This window comes from Chelmon rostratus, chromosome 2, assembly GCF_017976325.1.
Source record: "Chelmon rostratus isolate fCheRos1 chromosome 2, fCheRos1.pri, whole genome shotgun sequence".
Classification (NCBI taxonomy): Eukaryota; Metazoa; Chordata; class Actinopteri; order Chaetodontiformes; family Chaetodontidae; genus Chelmon; species Chelmon rostratus.
The window spans coordinates 23,933,060-23,951,045 of record NC_055659.1 but is presented as its reverse complement, the minus strand read 5'-3'; the positions used below and the strand labels follow the sequence as shown (position 1 = coordinate 23,951,045).

Here is a 17,986-nt window from a genome sequence, read left to right as displayed (position 1 = left end):
AAAGCATCAAGCCATGCAGTTTGTCTAGTTTTTTATTTGCCTAGATTTTTGACTCCACAGCACAATGGATGATATTTTGTTTCTGATGCCCACAGCACTGAAAAATGGCATTTTAGAAATTCAACAGCAACATCCCTGAAACTCTCCCTGTCTCTCTGGATAATCCACACACGTCACTGTGAACATGAAATGGAACTACTTTCCACCAAAGAAATAGTCCCTATATAAGATGTTCAGTGGAATGTCCACAGTAAGAGGGGCACTGTGATGTTAAATCAAATTATTGAATCATAATTGTTGAAAAGAGCATAATGAGTGACAGACAAGATTTTGGAATCTATTCAGTTCTGACTTTATTACGAAGTAGGCCAAAAAACCCTGAAAAAAGAAAATTCAAACCGAACAAGCATGTCAATAATTTAGTCAGCAAACCTTCTTCTAAAAAGTCTTTCAGGATCTCATGGTGCTGGTGGGTGCTGGTCTGGACTGTTTTGGAACAGTAATCTCCAGAGGCAAAGTAGGACTTTGGTGCTACTCTATGGTACATGGTTGGACTTTGTCTAGGCAGTCTCTTAATTCCTCTTCCACAAAAACATAGAGTGAGACTGTGTACTTAAGGGCAGGTGGATAGACTTCATGGTCCTTGGCAGGTGAAGAGTGAAGGTTTCAGCAGGACCAGCACAGGCGGCTCAGGAGGAAGAAGAGGAGGGGGCAGAACCGCACTGCTGGCATTTTTCAGCTGCGTCTCTGCACTCTTCAAGAACATCTTAGGCAGAAGTTTTACATTATCTGCAGCAGGATCCTTCTTCCTGACGGGGCCCCGGTGTTTTGGTGCTGAATGGCTGGAAGTCCTCAGTGGAGGAAGTGGGCAGGGGCATTTGATCTTGAAGCCCTCAACAAGCAGGTGAACTCCTACATACTGTGGCACCTCTACTGCTGCCTGGAGACCAAAAGCAACATCTAAAGTACTGGATATCATCCTCACAACATGGGTCACTTAGATGCACAGTATAACATGAAGAGGAGAGGAAAACTCTACTTTACCTGCCTATATATAAGCTGAAAGTCTCCAGTGTTTGCGGTGCGGTCTGATCTGCGGTCCAGGACGACTCGTAATGTGTCTTCCTGCACAGCAGTGCAGAGGTGGGCTGTCACAGGGGTGGAGGGAGCCATAGTGGGACTGGCATTGATTTCTATCAGCCATGGATGCAGGTTACAACCTAAGAAACACGAAATAACATATCTCAGTGGTGGTGAACTTCCTTTTGCTTTCATAGTAAAGGTACATATAAATATTCAATTGAACACAATGAAAAGAAATAAATAATAACCAGTGCAATTTTACATCTCTGAATAGGTAATTTTTCATAATCTGAAAAAGCAGTTTTAAAATATAAGATGATGCGTATTGATACAGGCAGTTTAACTTAAATATAGCGTGAACTTTACAGTGATCAAATCCTACCTAACATGAAGTCGGCGCCATAGAGCTCAAATGTGTTTTTGCGTGACTCCATCAGATCTTGACTCGTCTGTAATGCGTGGATCACAGCCTTCTTCATCCCCGGGACCACCACACTCTGCCACTGAGCTTCCCGGCCCTGCTTGGACAGATAGGTCTTGAACTGGTCATCCGACCACATGTTGTCTGCTGGGATGCCTCGATGGCGTTGTCGGGAGGGCCTCAGGTGCTTCTGGATGGAGTTATTACACAGGTGGACAGAGCTGAAAGGATGGGGAGGCCAAGATGGGAAAGAGAAATAAGAGGAAATGAGAGAGAAAGAACAGAAGCACAATGAGACACAATGACACAAGTCTATCACTACTTCTACTTCCCAGTTTGCCTTTAAATTACTTGTAAGGCATGCATTATCCATCAGATCTTGACTTGTCTGTAATGCATGTATCACAGCCTTCCTCATCCCCGGGACCACCACAGAGTTGGCTCTGTCCTGGACTGCCCTCTGGACGCCATTGAGGAGGTGGGTGACAGAAGGATGTTAGCCGAGCTGACATCAATCATGGACAACCCCTCCCATCCCCTGAATGAGACGGTGGGGGGCTTAAGCAGCTCCTACAGCAGCAGACTGCTGCATCCAGTGTGTAAGAAGGAACGCTACCGCAGGTCCTTCATACCAACAGCTGTCAGATTATTCAACTCCAGCATCACTTAACATAAGACTGTGTACAACATCACAAACCAACTTTTTTGCACTAATGCTACTTATCCTGCTCATCCTAAATCCTTTATTTATTTTGCAAAACTACATTTTTTTTTACTGTTTTGTATTTTTTCATCCACTGTGCAATACTATTAACACTGTATTTATTATCCCTTGTTGTCTCAAAGCAACAATTTTTTTTATACTCTTGAGGCAGCAGTATTCTCATAATCCTGTATATAATGTACGTGTATATACATAGCTGTTCTTCTATTTTTTCATTCTGTAAATCTTTTTTTATTGATTAACATAATTCTCCGACCACATGTTGTCTGCCGATGTCTCCAATGTCTATCTTTTATTGCTTGCTGCATGTAACAATTTAATTTCCCCAGCATGGGATTAGCAGTGCCAATTTATTTTATCTTATAATTCTATATATATTTTTGTAGTATTTATTTGCCATATTTCTCATTTGTTGCTTATAATTTGTGCAGCATTGGTGTGGGTAGAAGTACTCTTGGATATACTGTAAGTGGGCAGGTGTTTTAGAGGCAGTTTGGGGGTTGATTTGAGTATTACTAATGTCAAGAACAGCAAATACACAGATTTGAATATACCCTGAGGATAACAGCTGCTTTAATGCCATGCACTGATACAAAATCAGATCTCCCGCCAAAAACAACGAGCATGACCATTCCTTACTTTGTATCTGCCTCTCACTTCCCCTTTTTCAAAATTAACGTTCATCACCGTTTCACATCTGCTTCTGTGTTTAATTTTCTCCCACCTCTTCATCAGTATCACTGTCTTACCTGTCCAGTGTATCTAGTGAGTAGGGCTGCGTAGAAAAGCGCAAGTAGCACTTCTTATAGAACCAAACAGTCAGGGGGTTCCAGTCGGTGACCAGGAACCACTGGCGAACATCAAATTTGGTGCCGTGGATCAGCAAGGGGCGCTCTAGGTATTTCTGCACCACCCACTTGCTCTCCTTGATCAGAGTTGGATCACGGTCCACAAGTCCGAGGATCTGATCCAGATGCTTGGTGCATTTGATACCTTGAAGACAGGTGCAGCAGGTCAGCCAGGACTATGGCAGATATTCTGTGAGCTGTCTGATAGTGTCTGACTCCTCACCTCTGCCCCTGGACATAGCTCCAGGTTTGATGATCCAGATGTTGTGTATGCCATCAATGTCCAGCTGTGGACTGACCTCCACTAGCCTCTGTAGCATGGCTTCACAGCAGCTCACAAAGCGATCACTGTTCTCAATCTCTGCACCTCCACTGAGCAAGGAAACGGAGTGAGGGAGGGACAGTAGTGAGATCCTGACGGCCACTTTGATTTACCAGTTTTCCTTTACCTCTCGCTCACATACACTGTACTCACTGAACAACAAGGTGGTAACTGTCAATGAACTCTGCCCACTCCTCTTGTGTAAGAGTTTGTGATGTTTCCAAGCTTATGTCTATGTCACTATGCTCTCGACTCTCCAAGAACTCCTGGCATACTTTGAGTGCGTTGTCAATCATTTGGGAAAGGACCACTGGTCTAGTTCGCCGTTTGCTTCGGTTTCTCTTATCTGATGGTGGAGCAAGAAAGTGATGTCTCTTTTTATTTAGCTACACTGAGTAAGTACACGGTCATGTGAGAGATGCTCATACTCATAAAACTGCGGCTTGTTGCCTGTCCGTGAACACCCCGCTCCCTCGCCACAATGTACTTCAAAAGACTGGTGCAGGCTGTCCTCCTGTAGTCCTCTACACAAATCACAGAGAAACAGTAATGTGTAATAACTCTAGTGATTACTGAATTTTAATCTAACTTGATGGGCCAAAAAGTCAGATCTGACCAATGAAAGCATGCTTCTCATCCTGTGCTCCTAGTCTGTAACAGCGGGGGAAGAAGGAGTCTGGGTCAGCTGAATCAAACCAGTGCAGGTTCCTCAGGTTCACACACAACCCCACCTGTCAAACAAAGACAAAGACTGACGGTGGGCGTGACAGGAGACCGCTGCTACTGTAAGAATGATATAAGCATAAGTTGTATAATTATGCAATATAATATTTAGAATATAAATGTACCTTCGTAGTGAAGCTGCCTGCTTTTGCGAAATGATTGGTAATCTGTTCTTTGTGCAAGGTGTTGGTGTTGATGGCGTTCCTCCGATTTGTCCAATAGAAATAAACCATTTCATTCTGCACCAGGTGAGACTGTAAGAGCAAGGGAAAGGAAGAGAGCTGAATCTGGGAATCTGTTGAATTTTGCTTTTATGAACCTTAAGTTTCCTGAAAGGTTATCAAGGTAAGCAACAGCCTTTCACTTGCTGTTCACCTTAGCCTCATGTTTGCAACGTTAAATGCAATTTTTACCATGAGATCATGCAGTCCATCTGGGTCCAGCTCTTTATCGAAATTGTCTAAGAAGAACGAACAATGTTAATAGGATACAGACAGAATCCACAACCAGCAATAATATAAATGATGTCTAAAGGGTCACACTTTCATCAAGCTCACCGTCATCGTCATCACTGTCACCAGCACCATTGGAGCTGGCTCTGCCCTCATTGCTGTAACGCCGGTGAGCATGTTGGTTTGGGCTGTGCACACGCTGCTCAACCCAGCCTCTGGCCCTCAATGCTGCTCTGATGACAGGGTAAGGGCCCTGGATAGAGAATACCTTATGCATCTGGACAGGAGACACAGAAATTATGGACAACCTCCTCTAGAAATTAATGTGACCACAGACATATGTGTCAATACATCCAATGATGTAACTCACCTTGACAGCTTTGTCTGCCAATGCTTTGGCTACCCTCAGTCTCTCTGGGTTAAGAACAGGTAGGCTAACAAGACTGCGGTGAACTTTGCCCTCAGGAGTTGTAGCTGATGTACACATACGCACACACACAGACATACACACTTACAAACTGCTGCTGTAACAGGTAATGTTGCAAGACTATCTCGCAGGGTATACCTACTCGTTTGTGGGCTTTTGCCTAGGTTACATTGCCGAACCATAGCTGTGACCTTCTGATCCTTAGCCTGACCTTCTGTTTCCCCTGCAGTAACATCAGAAGCACTTTTTCATACATGTTGCATCAGTGCAATGGGCCATCCCACATCCAAATGTTCCTAACCTACCATAAGCATGTTTGCACTCAATGGAAGAAAGAAAAAGTCATATGGAAACTTAGCATATTATATATGGCCCAGCCTTCTTTGGTGGCACAACACGCCAGCACAGGGCATTTTGTTACATGAAGGACAAGAGTTTCTTACAATGTACAACAAAGCACTTACTGTCGTGCATTTAAAATAAAAAATGTCCACAAACTGGCTGATGAATAAGACATGCACCTAAATCATAACATAAATCAAATATGACTGGGCAGCACATAGATGTAATAAGTATACACTATAGGTATACCATTGCAAAGCTTAAGACAATGTAACTAAAGCTTAAGGCTTGGCATCTTCAGCTTGGCGATAAAAAGAGCAAAGTCATGAAACTTTAATACATGGCCTCTGAGTTGAAACATTTGGCCATCTGTCCTGAATGTGACCTCATGATTAATTCAGCTTACCTGATCTATAAGCCGACTCTATGAATGCAAAGGCCAAGTCTTCCGGAGGTGTGAAGTGATACGGTAGAGAACTTTCATATTTCAGTATAGACATGGGTTCCTCAGCAGCAGGTTACAACATGTTAAATGCCCAATCTGTACTTTTTGACAACATGAAGTCATAAAATGACAAACAAATGAGTTTTACAAAAAGATGAGAAATAAGCACGTTGTGTGTTTCTCATCTGGTTAGAAGTCCAAATATAGGCATGTGTTACTGATACAAGAATTGTCAACCAATTTGGGGGCAGTGCATGTTTCCAGTGCAGCGTGGGCCACCAACACTTAAAGAAAATACACCTTTGTGAATTCCAGTATTATTTCTCAGGTCTTTGGGATACTCAGACAGGGACAGTGTTTCCTGTGTTGTTTTCCATCTCTCACCTCTGTCTGGGCATTGTGTACGGCGTCTGTCAGTAGCTTGGTGTCCCTCCTGGCCCAGGTGGACAGACTGTCTGGACCTGGTGGCCTCCATATTCATCAGGTATCATTCTCCAGGGGAACCTTTCCTCTTGCTCTGCTTCATGGTTTGGTCAGGCACAAACTTCTGCAGGGGACAGTCTAAGTCTTAAATTACCACAATCATAAATGTATGCACAAACGTTGCACAATAATGTGTACTTATACAATGATTAAAACTCTATAAACAATAGCAGGTGTGACACATCTTGGTGACTTGAAGATTAGCCTGTCCCCAAGAGCAGTGGACTATGAAGTGGGTCAAATTGCTGTGCAGAAGACAGCTTGGCTACACCTGTACCCCAGGCAGGGTGTGATACTCACTCTGATTTCCTTCAGTCACCTGTTGAACAGATGCCAACAACCAAAATACCATTAACGTTATACACTGAAATCACATCAGCCTGTGCACAGAACACACAAAATATTTATAAAATGTTGCTAAAGCCACCACAGGTTGACTTACAAAGTTTAACTAGAATCACATACTGTGCAAAATAAACCACAGCCTTCTCAAACACTGTCTCCTCTACTGGAACTGGCTACTATACGTTACAGCAAGTCTGTCCTAATGTAAGCACGACTTCCCCATCTTGGTTTATTGTTTGTTCCTCTTACCTGCTAAGTTCCACAGGTGTATTAACTCTGGTGCCCGTGGAGTTTCACCAGAGGAACTCAAGGTGCGCCTGACTCTCGACCTGTTTATCGTTACCACGGCAACCCCAGGATAGCTCCTGATGCTAACCGGACAGTGAGAGCGTTTTCAACGTTTTCTGTAGACGCCGAGGTTACAAAACCTTAAAGCACACATACAACGTTGTATATTTTGACATGTTCATACCATGTCATACAGTGTCAGCAGACTGTTGCGTTTGCTTATCATGCTCGTGTCATTGAAAATGCTCGAATCCCTACTGGAGGTCATGCTAACGTTAATTGAAGCCATGGAATACATTACCCTTTGAATTCTGCATTTTAACTTTTGACACCTGCTGTATAACTTTAGAATACGGGGCCTCAATTGCACACTGTGTTGTTGCTGCGTTCACGGGTGCACTACATTTCGAAATAACCATTTCTTAGTTAAGTGAACTCATTTGGTATATTTGAATATCTTATTTTTGTTTGTGTTTTGAATATTTTTCTCAGGCTGGCCGCCATCTTGGATCCGACACACTGGGGGAGGAGGGAAGTGCCGCTGTATGTCAACTGTCACATGCGCGCTCGCTCTTCAGCCTTTGCCCAGACAAGTCCTCTCTGTACGTTCATACTGCAGGGGTGCAGACACACAAACACGCTCATTACATAATACACACAGCGAGTTCAACAGTACGCTGTACATATATCATAACACTCGAAGACAGGTAAGCCGAGCATCGTTTTTAATTGCTTCCTTTATAGCCAGTAAAAAATGCGTTATTTCTTGAAATTAACTTAAGCTAACATGCTAAAACGGTGGAAGTGATTACGTGACGTTACTTAGCTTAACGCTGACCTACATTTAAATTGTGCCTCAGGTGCCTGAAAAGTTCCGCTTCAGCCGTAAAATGTGTGGAAGAACTGCGTGTACTCTTGCCCCCGACGAGGTGAGCCGAGCCTGCTCCTACAGAAGCCGGGGAGGTCGGCGGAGACAGCCCCGCTGGAAGGATGGAGACGCGGACAAATACCGACCTTCCTACAACAAGAGCCCCCAGTCTATGAGTCCCGTGCTGCTGTCCCAGAGACATTTTGATGAGGTACGAACAACTTTATCCGTACAGCTGTGCGTGTACAGTACAATTCAATGCAGCAACACAGCCTTAGCGCTAAAAGAATGAACCACAGACGAGAATCACAAACACTTCTGTCACTGTCTTAACATTGTGGAACATTGTACGCCGAATAAAGCTTTTACTGCAAGGTTTTTGCGTTGAATAGCATTATATGGTGTCGGTGCTCATGTTTTATGTTCACTTCTTGTTAATTTGCAGAATGCTCCTACAGATGAGTGCGTGTTGGCTTCCATGCGTTGGGGTCTTGTGCCTGCCTGGTTCAAGGAGAAGGACCCGAGGAAGATGCAATTCAGCACCAGCAACTGTCGCAGTGAGAATATACTGCAGAAGAAATCTTACAAGGTGCATGCATTTTTAGGCACTGCTAAGATATACATCTTTCCTGTTTTTTATATCTTGCTCTCAGTCCTGGGTGCATGCACACAGTGTCTTATCACTTTGACATCTCTCTGAAGGGCCCCCTGATGAAAGGACAGCGATGCGTCATCTTGGCTGATGGTTTTTATGAGTGGAAGAGGCAAGAAAAGCACAAGCAGCCTTTCTTCATATACTTCCCTCAGACTCTGGGACCCAGTCAGGAGAAAGCAGGGGATCAGGATGACCAAATGACCTCAGCTCGCAATAAGGAGAATGCAGAGGCAGTGTGCCTTCCAGAGGGGGCCTCCCCCAACTTGACAGAGGTTCGTTTTGGGTTTTCAATAGCAATATAAGCACCATGAACATGTCCTTTCATCTAACACAGAAGTAGAGAGAATGCAGCTGCGGCGGAAATTACCACTGCAGAAAATATCCTGTGTGGGAGAGGAGCCAAATCAAAAGTGTGCATGTGTCCACCAGGCGGTTCTTTAGCATTCAAAATTTCATGCTACATACAAACTTGTTTTAGTTTTGATGGTAGTGCCAGGCTAGGGAATATAAAAAGTCAGAGCGATATCTGCAAAATCTGTCACATTTCTTATTACATCTGCCAGTGTATTTAAAAGATACAGTGGCCATGCCCCTCTGCTCTATGTTATGTGTTGGCCAGGAAGGAGAAGCCCCAGGTGAGTGGACTGGATGGAAATTGCTGACTATGGCTGGAGTTTTTGACTGCTGGACACCGCCAGATGGAGGAGAACCCCTTTACACGTATAGTGTCATCACTGTGAATGCTTCCCCTAGCCTGCAGAGCATCCATGATAGGTAAGGGTAGTTAATTGAAAAACATGCCCCTTTTTTCATTTGTGTGAAATCCAAAATGACTGTGTGGTGGTGTTTTAGGATGCCAGCAATCCTGGATGGAGAGGAAGAAGTGAGAAGATGGCTTGATTTTGGAGAGGTGAAGCCTCTTGATGCTTTGAAACTGCTCCAGTCTAAAGACATTTTGACTTTTCATCCTGTCTCTTCACTTGTAAACAACTCACGCAACAACTCTCCAGAGTGCCTTCAGCCAGTGGATTCGAACAGCAAAAAGGTATCCAATATACTGTGGTATTATACTCACTGTGGTTGGAAAATTTTAGTGGTACAGCTTTAATTTTTAAGGTAAATAGAGGTGTTTAAGCTGAAAAATCTGACCCTTGACCCCTAGGAGCCCAAACCCACAGCCAACAGTAAGATGATGATGAGCTGGCTGACGAGCAGCACACCTTCAAAGAGAAAGGAGCCCAGTGCATGTGAGAGTAAAGAAGAGCAAGAGAGCAAGTCTACTGGAGCACTTCAGCAGTGGCTTCAGGGCACCAAAAAGAAACCAAGAACCAAATAAAGATATGAACAAGGACTGAAACTCTGCAGTGTTTAAAAGACCGCCTCGGTCTTTTTTGTTCCACGTCATTTGGACAGTTATGAGAAAGATTCACGTTTAGGGTTTCTCTTGAATTAGGAACATTTTTCTGGGAATTATAAATATGCACAGATACTGTTTCATGTCTAAATGTTATGAATAAATGTCAGAAATAAACACAGAATGATTTATTCAAGATTTTTATTACCCTTATTACTTGAAACGCAAAGACATTTTGAAACAATGTAGATGCTATGCATTTATCATATTAATAATATAATAATGATGAATGCCAATACTTCCCCCCACATTTTTTTTTCTGCTTTTAAAGTTACAGTATGTATGCTATCTTGTAATCTAAAATGCATTTCAGAGTTTTAACAGAGTACGAACAGACAGTTAAAGATCTGATCGGTTAAAAGAAATGTCAAGCACTTAAATTGTTTGCCAACACGAGCAACTGGCAGAGTCAGATATGGAGATTTACAACACAACTTTTTGCCTTCCCCACACAATGACTGCGAGGTTTGCAGATATACAAAGTCTTGCAATAATTGACAGTAAAAAGAAATGTACTAGCTAATAGTACAGTTATGAATGATATTTATACTTGTGAAAAATCTCCTTTCCAGGACTATCAGGTAGAATGACATGCTGTCTTGATTTGGTTCATTCCCATGTCAAATGTTGTACCAAGAATAACTGATTACTACAAGACAAACCTTGTTTTCCCCACAAGAGGAACAGCAAATACCATGTTGGGACAGCACTTACATCAAGGAGCAGAGTCGGGATTCACATGTCTTCAACCTGAGCTACAATTGCATTTATTGTGGCTCCAAAATGAGATGTCTAAACAAGTGTTTCATTATTGTGGATGACAGCAAAAAAGAAAAGAGGACCTGTACACACTTGTCTGATGGGCTTGTCATCAAACTGGCTTTTCAATTCTGCACCAATTAGTGAGAGCAGACAGCATATTACTGTGATCCACACACGCACCTTCACACGTTGTGATCCTTCACTTCTGACCTCATTTAAGTTTCAGAATTTTTTTTAAGGTTGCATGAGGTAAAGTGAAACCATGGTAGCAAGTGTTTTTGAGAGTGAAACAAATTTAAGCCACAAAACAAATGAGTAAAACGGGGGGAGCAGTGTTTCCTCTATTCATGCAGCAGTGGCGGGCCATCAGAGTAAGAAAACAACCACCACTGCTAAAGAAACTGATTAAAAAAACAAACAAAAAACTTTTCTAAGTTTACTCAACAAAAACATGTATAGAGATGAGGATAGAGATAATACTTCAATTTACCACTTAAAGTATCCAAATAAAAGCAGTTAGAACCAAAACTGGGTGTGAAAGTAACGATATACATGGAACTGAAAATGAGATTAGCCCAAACCACCACCGCCATGAAACAGTACATGGGGAAACACTGGGAAGTAATAAGCATCATACATGTAAATTCCATAATGTTTCCTTAAGGTGTTCTTTGGGCTAGGAGACTCATTTTATAGAAAATGTGTGTGTTTTGTATACATAAGGAGGTGAGTGCAGCATGTTTGTGTTTGTTGTAGTATACTCTATGAGTGTGATGCTGCTTGTATGTTGGGCATTAGGGATTAACACAGTGGGCTTTGGGAAAGGGGATATATAGACAAGGCAAGACAGGGTAGTGAGGGCGGTGACAACCCCCCCCCGAAGGTCCTCAGCATCCTCAGCAGCTGCAGGTCTCCGCCGACGGCTTGGCTCGTTCGTTCCTGTCCAGCTTTATCGGCTCAGGGAACTCGTTGTACAACTCCACTTCGGTCTCCTGAAATCAGAAAACACAGCCGAGTGAGAGCTTGGCCCTGCGCCTGCCAGCTTTCACAGGAACAGATATTGATCTTAATCTTCTCTCTCTCCACACTGAAGAGACCGAGACAAACTGCAGACTCGGATTTCTCACTGGAGCCTATTACCTGTTTAAGGGCATTGCGTGCAATAGTCTGGAAGGCCTGCTCCACATTGATTGCCTCCTTGGCGCTGGTTTCAAAATATGGGATGTTGTTCTTGCTCTGACACCAAGCCTGTGCTCGCTTGGTTGTTACCTGAAAGACAAAGGAGATGATGTTATATTTAGAAACATCAGATATCAGAGAATGGTTATTTTTGAAAACGTTCCATTCCTCTGAGGTTTCGACAAAACATTTAGACCCCAAAAATGAATAACCCACAACTGTACATTTCCTCATGAAAAAAACAAATAGTGCACATAAAATAATGTGATTATCAGGCCTCACCTGTCTGTTCTCCAAGTCAATCTTGTTGCCCAGCACCACAAAGGGGAAATTCTCCGGGTCTCGAGGACTGGCCTGGATCAAGAACTCGTCCCTCCAGCTGTCTAGAGTCTTGAAGGTGTTGGGTGCTGTCACGTCAAACACCAGGACGCAGCAGTCTGCTCCGCGGTAGAACGCTACGCCTAAGGACTGGAACCTCTCCTGACCTGCTGTGTCCCAAATCTGAGATAGCGAGCAGAGAAGACATGGTGTGTTTACATGCACTAAATAACGTGATTGCTGCAAATAAAGAGATTAAGGTGATACTTTGACAGTATCCCTATCCCATTAATCAGATCTCCCTAATGTGTTTATGCTATTTGTTTGATAGTTGATATAATGTCTGGAGTTATGAGTTGTACCATTCAAGAAACTTTGAGGAAAATAAAGGGACTTTGTTGGTGTTTGTGTTCGCCATTGACAGTTTTGTTGCTTTAACAGCATTATGGCCACCATCATTGGGTTTAATGCTGTTTGTGTTACAAAATGATTGTGGTTGTGAAAATAACATCATTTAACGTAGCACTGTGTTGATGTTGTTTCAAAGCACAACATCACAAACCTACTGTTTGCACTACTGCGTTATTTATGTTTAAGATTTGCTAATATCCTTTACATCTGCGCAAATAGAACAATGCAAACATTACATACTTTTTTTTACTCTGCTTATGTTGTTTCTATGGTGTTATATATTTTCTACTGTGCAATAGTACAAAACACTGTATTCTTATTATCCATATCTTACCATGTGCAAATCAAATATTCAAGGCAATGTTATTTTTAAACTCTTTTTGTATATAATGTATAGATATGTAGTTGATCTTATTTTCTAACCCTTTTTTTATTGTCTATTTGCTTTTTTCTTCGTTTCCCTTTTATTCTTGCTATTACTGCTGTCTGTAACATCTTCATTTCCACGGCGTGAGATCAATAAAGTTATATCTGTCATCTTATCTCAAACTTAAACCCTTAAAAATGCATTTTCCTTAATGGAAGTATAACATTTTGGGATGATGACATTGGTAATGTACAATAAACATGATGATGTGTTTGAATAAACTGCTTTTGCATTAAAGTCATAGGAAGAAATCAAGCATTTATATACTGTTACACTATTTAAACCCTTGGCAATCCATCAGCATTTCAATTGTATTCTGTGATTGTTTTGGATGTGTATCAACGAGAGATAAGTCAGCGTGAGTCTTATTTCTTCAGTACCTGCATTGTGACAAGTCTGTCATCCACCATGACTTCTTTCGTCAGAAAATCAGCACCTATTGTGGCTTTGTACTGGTTACTGAACTTCTTATTCACATACTGGTTCATCAATGAGGTCTTGCCAACTCTAGGGGGGATAAAAACAATCACAGGGCAACATTCAGAGCATATAAGAAACAAGGGAAACAGAAATTCACTGTGATAAATTGACGAGTGAAACACAAAATGGTCCCTTGCTTGCTGTTTTACAGCAAGTGTATTATCATCAGACTAGATTCTTTACCCAAATGAAGTGCTTTCTTTTCAATAAACCATCAGGCATCGCTCCTATGGCTCAACATCACTCACCCAGAGTCTCCGAGAATGATGACTTTGAGTAGTACTTTCTTCCTTGATGTCATTGTCCCACAACTGCGAAGACAAAAAGTACATTAGAGGGAAGAAGACAACTCCTAATAGAAGCAGACTAATGCTGGAATTGCTCTAACAAGATGGATAGAGCCAAGTGATGACCCGTTTGATATGGGCTAACAGGTTTCACTGAAAGATGATCGGGTCTGTGTGTGTCTCGAAATACACACTCCAAAAAAATGGACTGGTTCTAGGAATGAAACCAAGTGCAATGTCTCCAATACGTGGGTTTACTTTACTTCACAAAGAAAAATACAGTAATAGCTGTAAAACAATGTGCTTCACTGGACTGTACCATGAGGCCCTAAATACAATTCATGAAACAAACAATTCACTACTTTTTTTTTTTTTTGTCCAAAATACACTGAACAATGCAGTGCTGGGGTTGTGCTGAGATGACATTTGCTATTTTTCACCACAGCTGCTTGTTTGTATTACACTGTAAAGTGGTGATTTTGTGATATTTATGCTGCTGACAAACCATTCAACAGAAAAAAACTACATTGCTTCAGTCCTAACATTACAATAAACTGAAAACAATAATGGAAGACACCCAGTTTCTCCACAACACAGAGAATGAAAGCATGAACCATGTTAATCATTACATGTCTATACTGCAGGGCCGCAACTAAAGATTATTTTCACTGGTGTTTAATTTGTTTATTATTGTTTCGATTAACTGATTAGTTGTTTGATGTATAAAATGTCAGAAAATGGTGTTTCGCAAAGCCCAAGACAAAGTCTTCAACGGTCTTGTTTAGTCTACAACCCAAAGATATTCAGTTTACTGTCTTAGAGGAGTGATGAAACCAGGAAATATTCACTTCAAGAAGCTTTTTCTTTAAAAAAATGACACAAACTGATTAATCGATTTTCAAATAGTTGGCTATTCATTTAATAGCTGACAACTAATCAATTAACAGTTGCAGCTCTAATATACTGTAGTGCATCATGATGACTTCCCGACTGAAAACTAAGTGAAACTGAAACCATATTTAGGACATGTTAGTTCATGATCCAGACCATCAGAAGTACAGATTATTTCTGCAGTCAGATCCATGTGGATCAAACATCACCAAGCATTTCTAACCTTAGTTGAGTCTGCTCTGTAATAATAAACTACCTCATACAAGTGTGATGACCAAAGTCCAAATTCTATTTACGATGGGCTTTAAAACCATAATTCCATTCGAGTCAGACCTTGGACAGAGCATTATGAAAAAAAAAAATGATTCGTTACAGGTTTTATTCACACATCATATCACTTCTACATCCACTTAAGTGTCTGAAAAGCTACGATTTAAATCCATACCTGTGCTATTCTGAGCCAAAACGAGTATAAAGCGATCGGTGCGGCTCATAATCTGCACCCCATGACACTGTGTCAGGGACTGATCACATGGCTTTAAAACACAGGACTAACGGAACCATGACTTGGCAAGCATGATTAGCACAGCGAATGCTGTAGCTGGATTCAATACACATACCGGTATAACCCAAGGTTGTGATCATCCTGTCGACCTGTCTTGGTGTAAATATTCCACTTTACAAACTATAGCAGAGAGTCCTTTCCCAACATTTTACCTAACGACTATAAAGACGTCAAATACACTTGCAAATGGTTAGCAAGGCAAAATAAACATTACAGTTGGAGATCAAATGCTACATAGCTAGGTAAGCCAATGCAAGGAAAGGATTTAACGTAGATTGGGGAACAGCATCATCATCAACTAGTGAACCTTTTCAAAACAAGTAAAGCCAGACATTTTACATACAGTGCCTACTAACATACCAGTGACACTTCTTATTTTAAGCTAACGTTTAGTTAGCTAAGCAAGGTTTATTTTTTGTGAAACTTAGTGAACGACAGCTACACCGTTAACATATATCGGTGGTAAAACCATTACCTAAAGTCAACACAAACCAACCTGAGCGCTGATCCTGCGGTAAAAAAGATCAAAAGTGGACTTTTCCTCCGCCTCGGTTGGAGCGTTAGCTAACGCACAGGCTAGCTAACAGGCTAAGAGCTCCTATAAATGTCTGTCGTAAGAAAACAACACGTTTAGAGCGTCGACGGCTAAATGATCTCCGACAGCTAGCCTCGCAGCTAACTCTAATTATCAAAATCAAAACTGCCACTGACAACGTATATCTCCCTTCGTGTAACAGAAGCGATTTGTTACAATGGTCTGTTTCGTCCCGTTCCCGTTGACGCTTGCTTTTCCTGACAAGCTAACGTGCTAGCTGCTAGCCGAGCTCACTTCCTCCAAAACAAGCTGTGTCGGTGGGGGCTGACGTCACGCGCTGGTCACGCCTTATTCCACTGGACCCGAGAAGTCACAGGAGCACGAGAGCAGTCATAAATCATAATATAGATTTAATGGCATCCATCTAGCAGATTATATGCATGGTCATACATATTTTAGTACGTAATCCATACAGCTCACAATTCCAATGGCTGAATTAGTGCTCTGCTGACATGGTCTCAAGTGAACAGTAATACTGCTACAAGTTATAAATAAAAGATGCAAATCTAATGATCACATTATATCTAACGGATTCAATAAATCTGTTGTTATTGTGCAGAAGAAGAGAAAAGAGAATTTAATTCACACCCCACACTTAGTGATTGATGCTCAAGAGCCAGTTTACGGGCATATGCAGATATGTTTCTTTTTTCATTGAAGACACTTGAGACCCAACTCCTTTCTCATCACCGCACAGTGTCTAGGTGCTGGACATATGGGTAATATGTGTAATAATGACTTTTGAAGGCAGTTCCATCAGCAGCTTCTATGTCCTCTATTGGCCAACTTACTATACCATCTGGGTATCTGATGATGACCGATGTGACATATGTAATGATGACTTGGATTTTGGATTTGTCTTATTTTATGTAAGTAATTTCACACTGCCGTCTTTCACGCCTGCTTGCTATGGTTTCTATGGAATTCACCGTCACATTTAAGGTATTTGGCAAACTTTTGCATTATAGCTACATTATCTTACCAATTCTGTTTGTCTCTGGTGTCTAGATTTTTAATTTTCAAATCATATTTTATTTACACTTTTTATTTGGATTATCTTTTGCTTTAAACAAAATGCAAATCCACCACTGAAAATATGATTTTTTTTTTTGTGTTCTCCCTTCATAAATTTTAATAACCACTCATTATTTTGATCCCAACATGGAACATATCTCCACTAACCTGAACTCTTACCAAGTGTTATGAATCGTTCAAAAATCACTTAAATAGCGACACAAATAGGAACGTGGGTTATTTTGAATGGCATACAACCAAATAGTAATACTCTGTTGTATTTAATGGTTACATAATGTGGAAATGTGTAGCAATGTGTGTGTGTTTTCTTTGGAAAAAAGATGCAATTTAAGGATACAATCTAATTAACAACCAATGGAATAAAGCACTGCAACAATGCATCTGTCTTCTCTAGCTGACTGTACGATGTGGAACTGTTTGCAATACTGTTTGGTTCCTTTCGAGTTATTTCATTGTCTGCTTGAGTTTGCAAAAGGCTTAACTTTACAAGACTCCTGTTTTTACAGATATGTTTGGTAGAAATAATTCATAAGTACTGTTATAGAAATACATTTCAAATTTATTAGAAAATATACAACTTATTCTCTCTCTTGCACACAATTGTAACCATAATACACACACACACACACACACACAAGAAATTAATGAAAGAAATATATAAAATAAATTTAATAAATAAACTGAATACAAAATCTAATAATTAAAGCTAGGAAACACTCCTCTACAATATATACACTAAACCACAATATCGACACACTTTGCCAGGAACACACAATATTTGTCAGTATATACAGTATGTTATTTCTGTAATGCTGATTTTCCTGAAATAGCAGACCTGTTATATGGGATGACGAATGCTTACTTTTACTTACTTAAATAAAGTTTTGAATTGAATGTAGGACTTTTCACAGTGAGGTATTTTCACAGTGTGGTATTAGTACTTTTACTTAAATGAAAGGTCTGAATACATCATTTGCCACAGCTTGTAGCCGTTGTTTAGCCTTAAATAATGGCACTCTTTGCCCTAACAGCTGATCAAATGTGATGCTCACACTGATTTTTCTGTGTGTTATTGTTTATATCAACTATGTGTGTGCAGGACAAGATGGTTTTTGTGTGGACTGTTCTGTCCTCTCAGGACGAATGCAAGGGTTTGTACCTTAGTTTGTGAATTTTATTTTGCTTTCTCTGAGCAG

At 41.0% G+C, this 17,986-nt stretch overlaps 3 protein-coding genes across 4 annotated transcripts; 1 reads left to right on the top strand and 2 right to left on the bottom strand.

Moving 5' to 3' along the window:
• Positions 1 to 353: 353 nt before the first annotated feature.
• LOC121613051 (tubulin monoglycylase TTLL3-like) lies at positions 354 to 7,844 on the bottom strand. 2 transcript variants are annotated; one of them, XM_041946311.1, is made up of 15 exons: positions 7,746 to 7,844; positions 6,172 to 7,516; positions 5,143 to 5,223; positions 4,944 to 5,047; positions 4,679 to 4,850; positions 4,535 to 4,581; positions 4,247 to 4,375; positions 4,015 to 4,129; positions 3,827 to 3,922; positions 3,552 to 3,744; positions 3,300 to 3,448; positions 2,978 to 3,221; positions 1,466 to 1,725; positions 1,045 to 1,220; positions 354 to 940 (listed from the first exon to the last, which is right to left on the bottom strand). In XM_041946311.1, the coding sequence occupies exons 2-15, from the start codon at positions 6,266 to 6,268 to the stop codon at positions 635 to 637; spliced, it is 2,169 nt and encodes a 722-aa protein (XP_041802245.1). In that variant the 5' UTR covers positions 6,269 to 7,516; positions 7,746 to 7,844; the 3' UTR covers positions 354 to 634. The 2 variants fall into 2 exon arrangements, with proteins under 2 accessions (XP_041802245.1, XP_041802254.1); XM_041946320.1 differs by having other exon boundaries at positions 819 to 936.
• Positions 7,464 to 10,024, top strand: hmces (5-hydroxymethylcytosine binding, ES cell specific). Its single transcript, XM_041946332.1, has 7 exons — positions 7,464 to 7,610; positions 7,764 to 7,982; positions 8,217 to 8,360; positions 8,474 to 8,698; positions 9,046 to 9,200; positions 9,279 to 9,471; positions 9,589 to 10,024. The coding sequence occupies exons 2-7, from the start codon at positions 7,794 to 7,796 to the stop codon at positions 9,760 to 9,762; spliced, it is 1,080 nt and encodes a 359-aa protein (XP_041802266.1). The 5' UTR covers positions 7,464 to 7,610; positions 7,764 to 7,793; the 3' UTR covers positions 9,763 to 10,024.
• Positions 10,025 to 10,100: 76 nt separating this feature from the next.
• Positions 10,101 to 15,985, bottom strand: LOC121613072 (ras-related protein rab7). Its single transcript, XM_041946344.1, has 6 exons — positions 15,657 to 15,985; positions 13,666 to 13,728; positions 13,318 to 13,444; positions 12,064 to 12,282; positions 11,743 to 11,871; positions 10,101 to 11,594 (listed from the first exon to the last, which is right to left on the bottom strand). Exons 2-6 carry the CDS (start codon positions 13,716 to 13,718, stop codon positions 11,499 to 11,501), a joined length of 624 nt encoding a protein of 207 aa, XP_041802278.1. The 5' UTR covers positions 13,719 to 13,728; positions 15,657 to 15,985; the 3' UTR covers positions 10,101 to 11,498.
• Between the last annotated feature and the right edge of the window lie 2,001 nt (positions 15,986 to 17,986).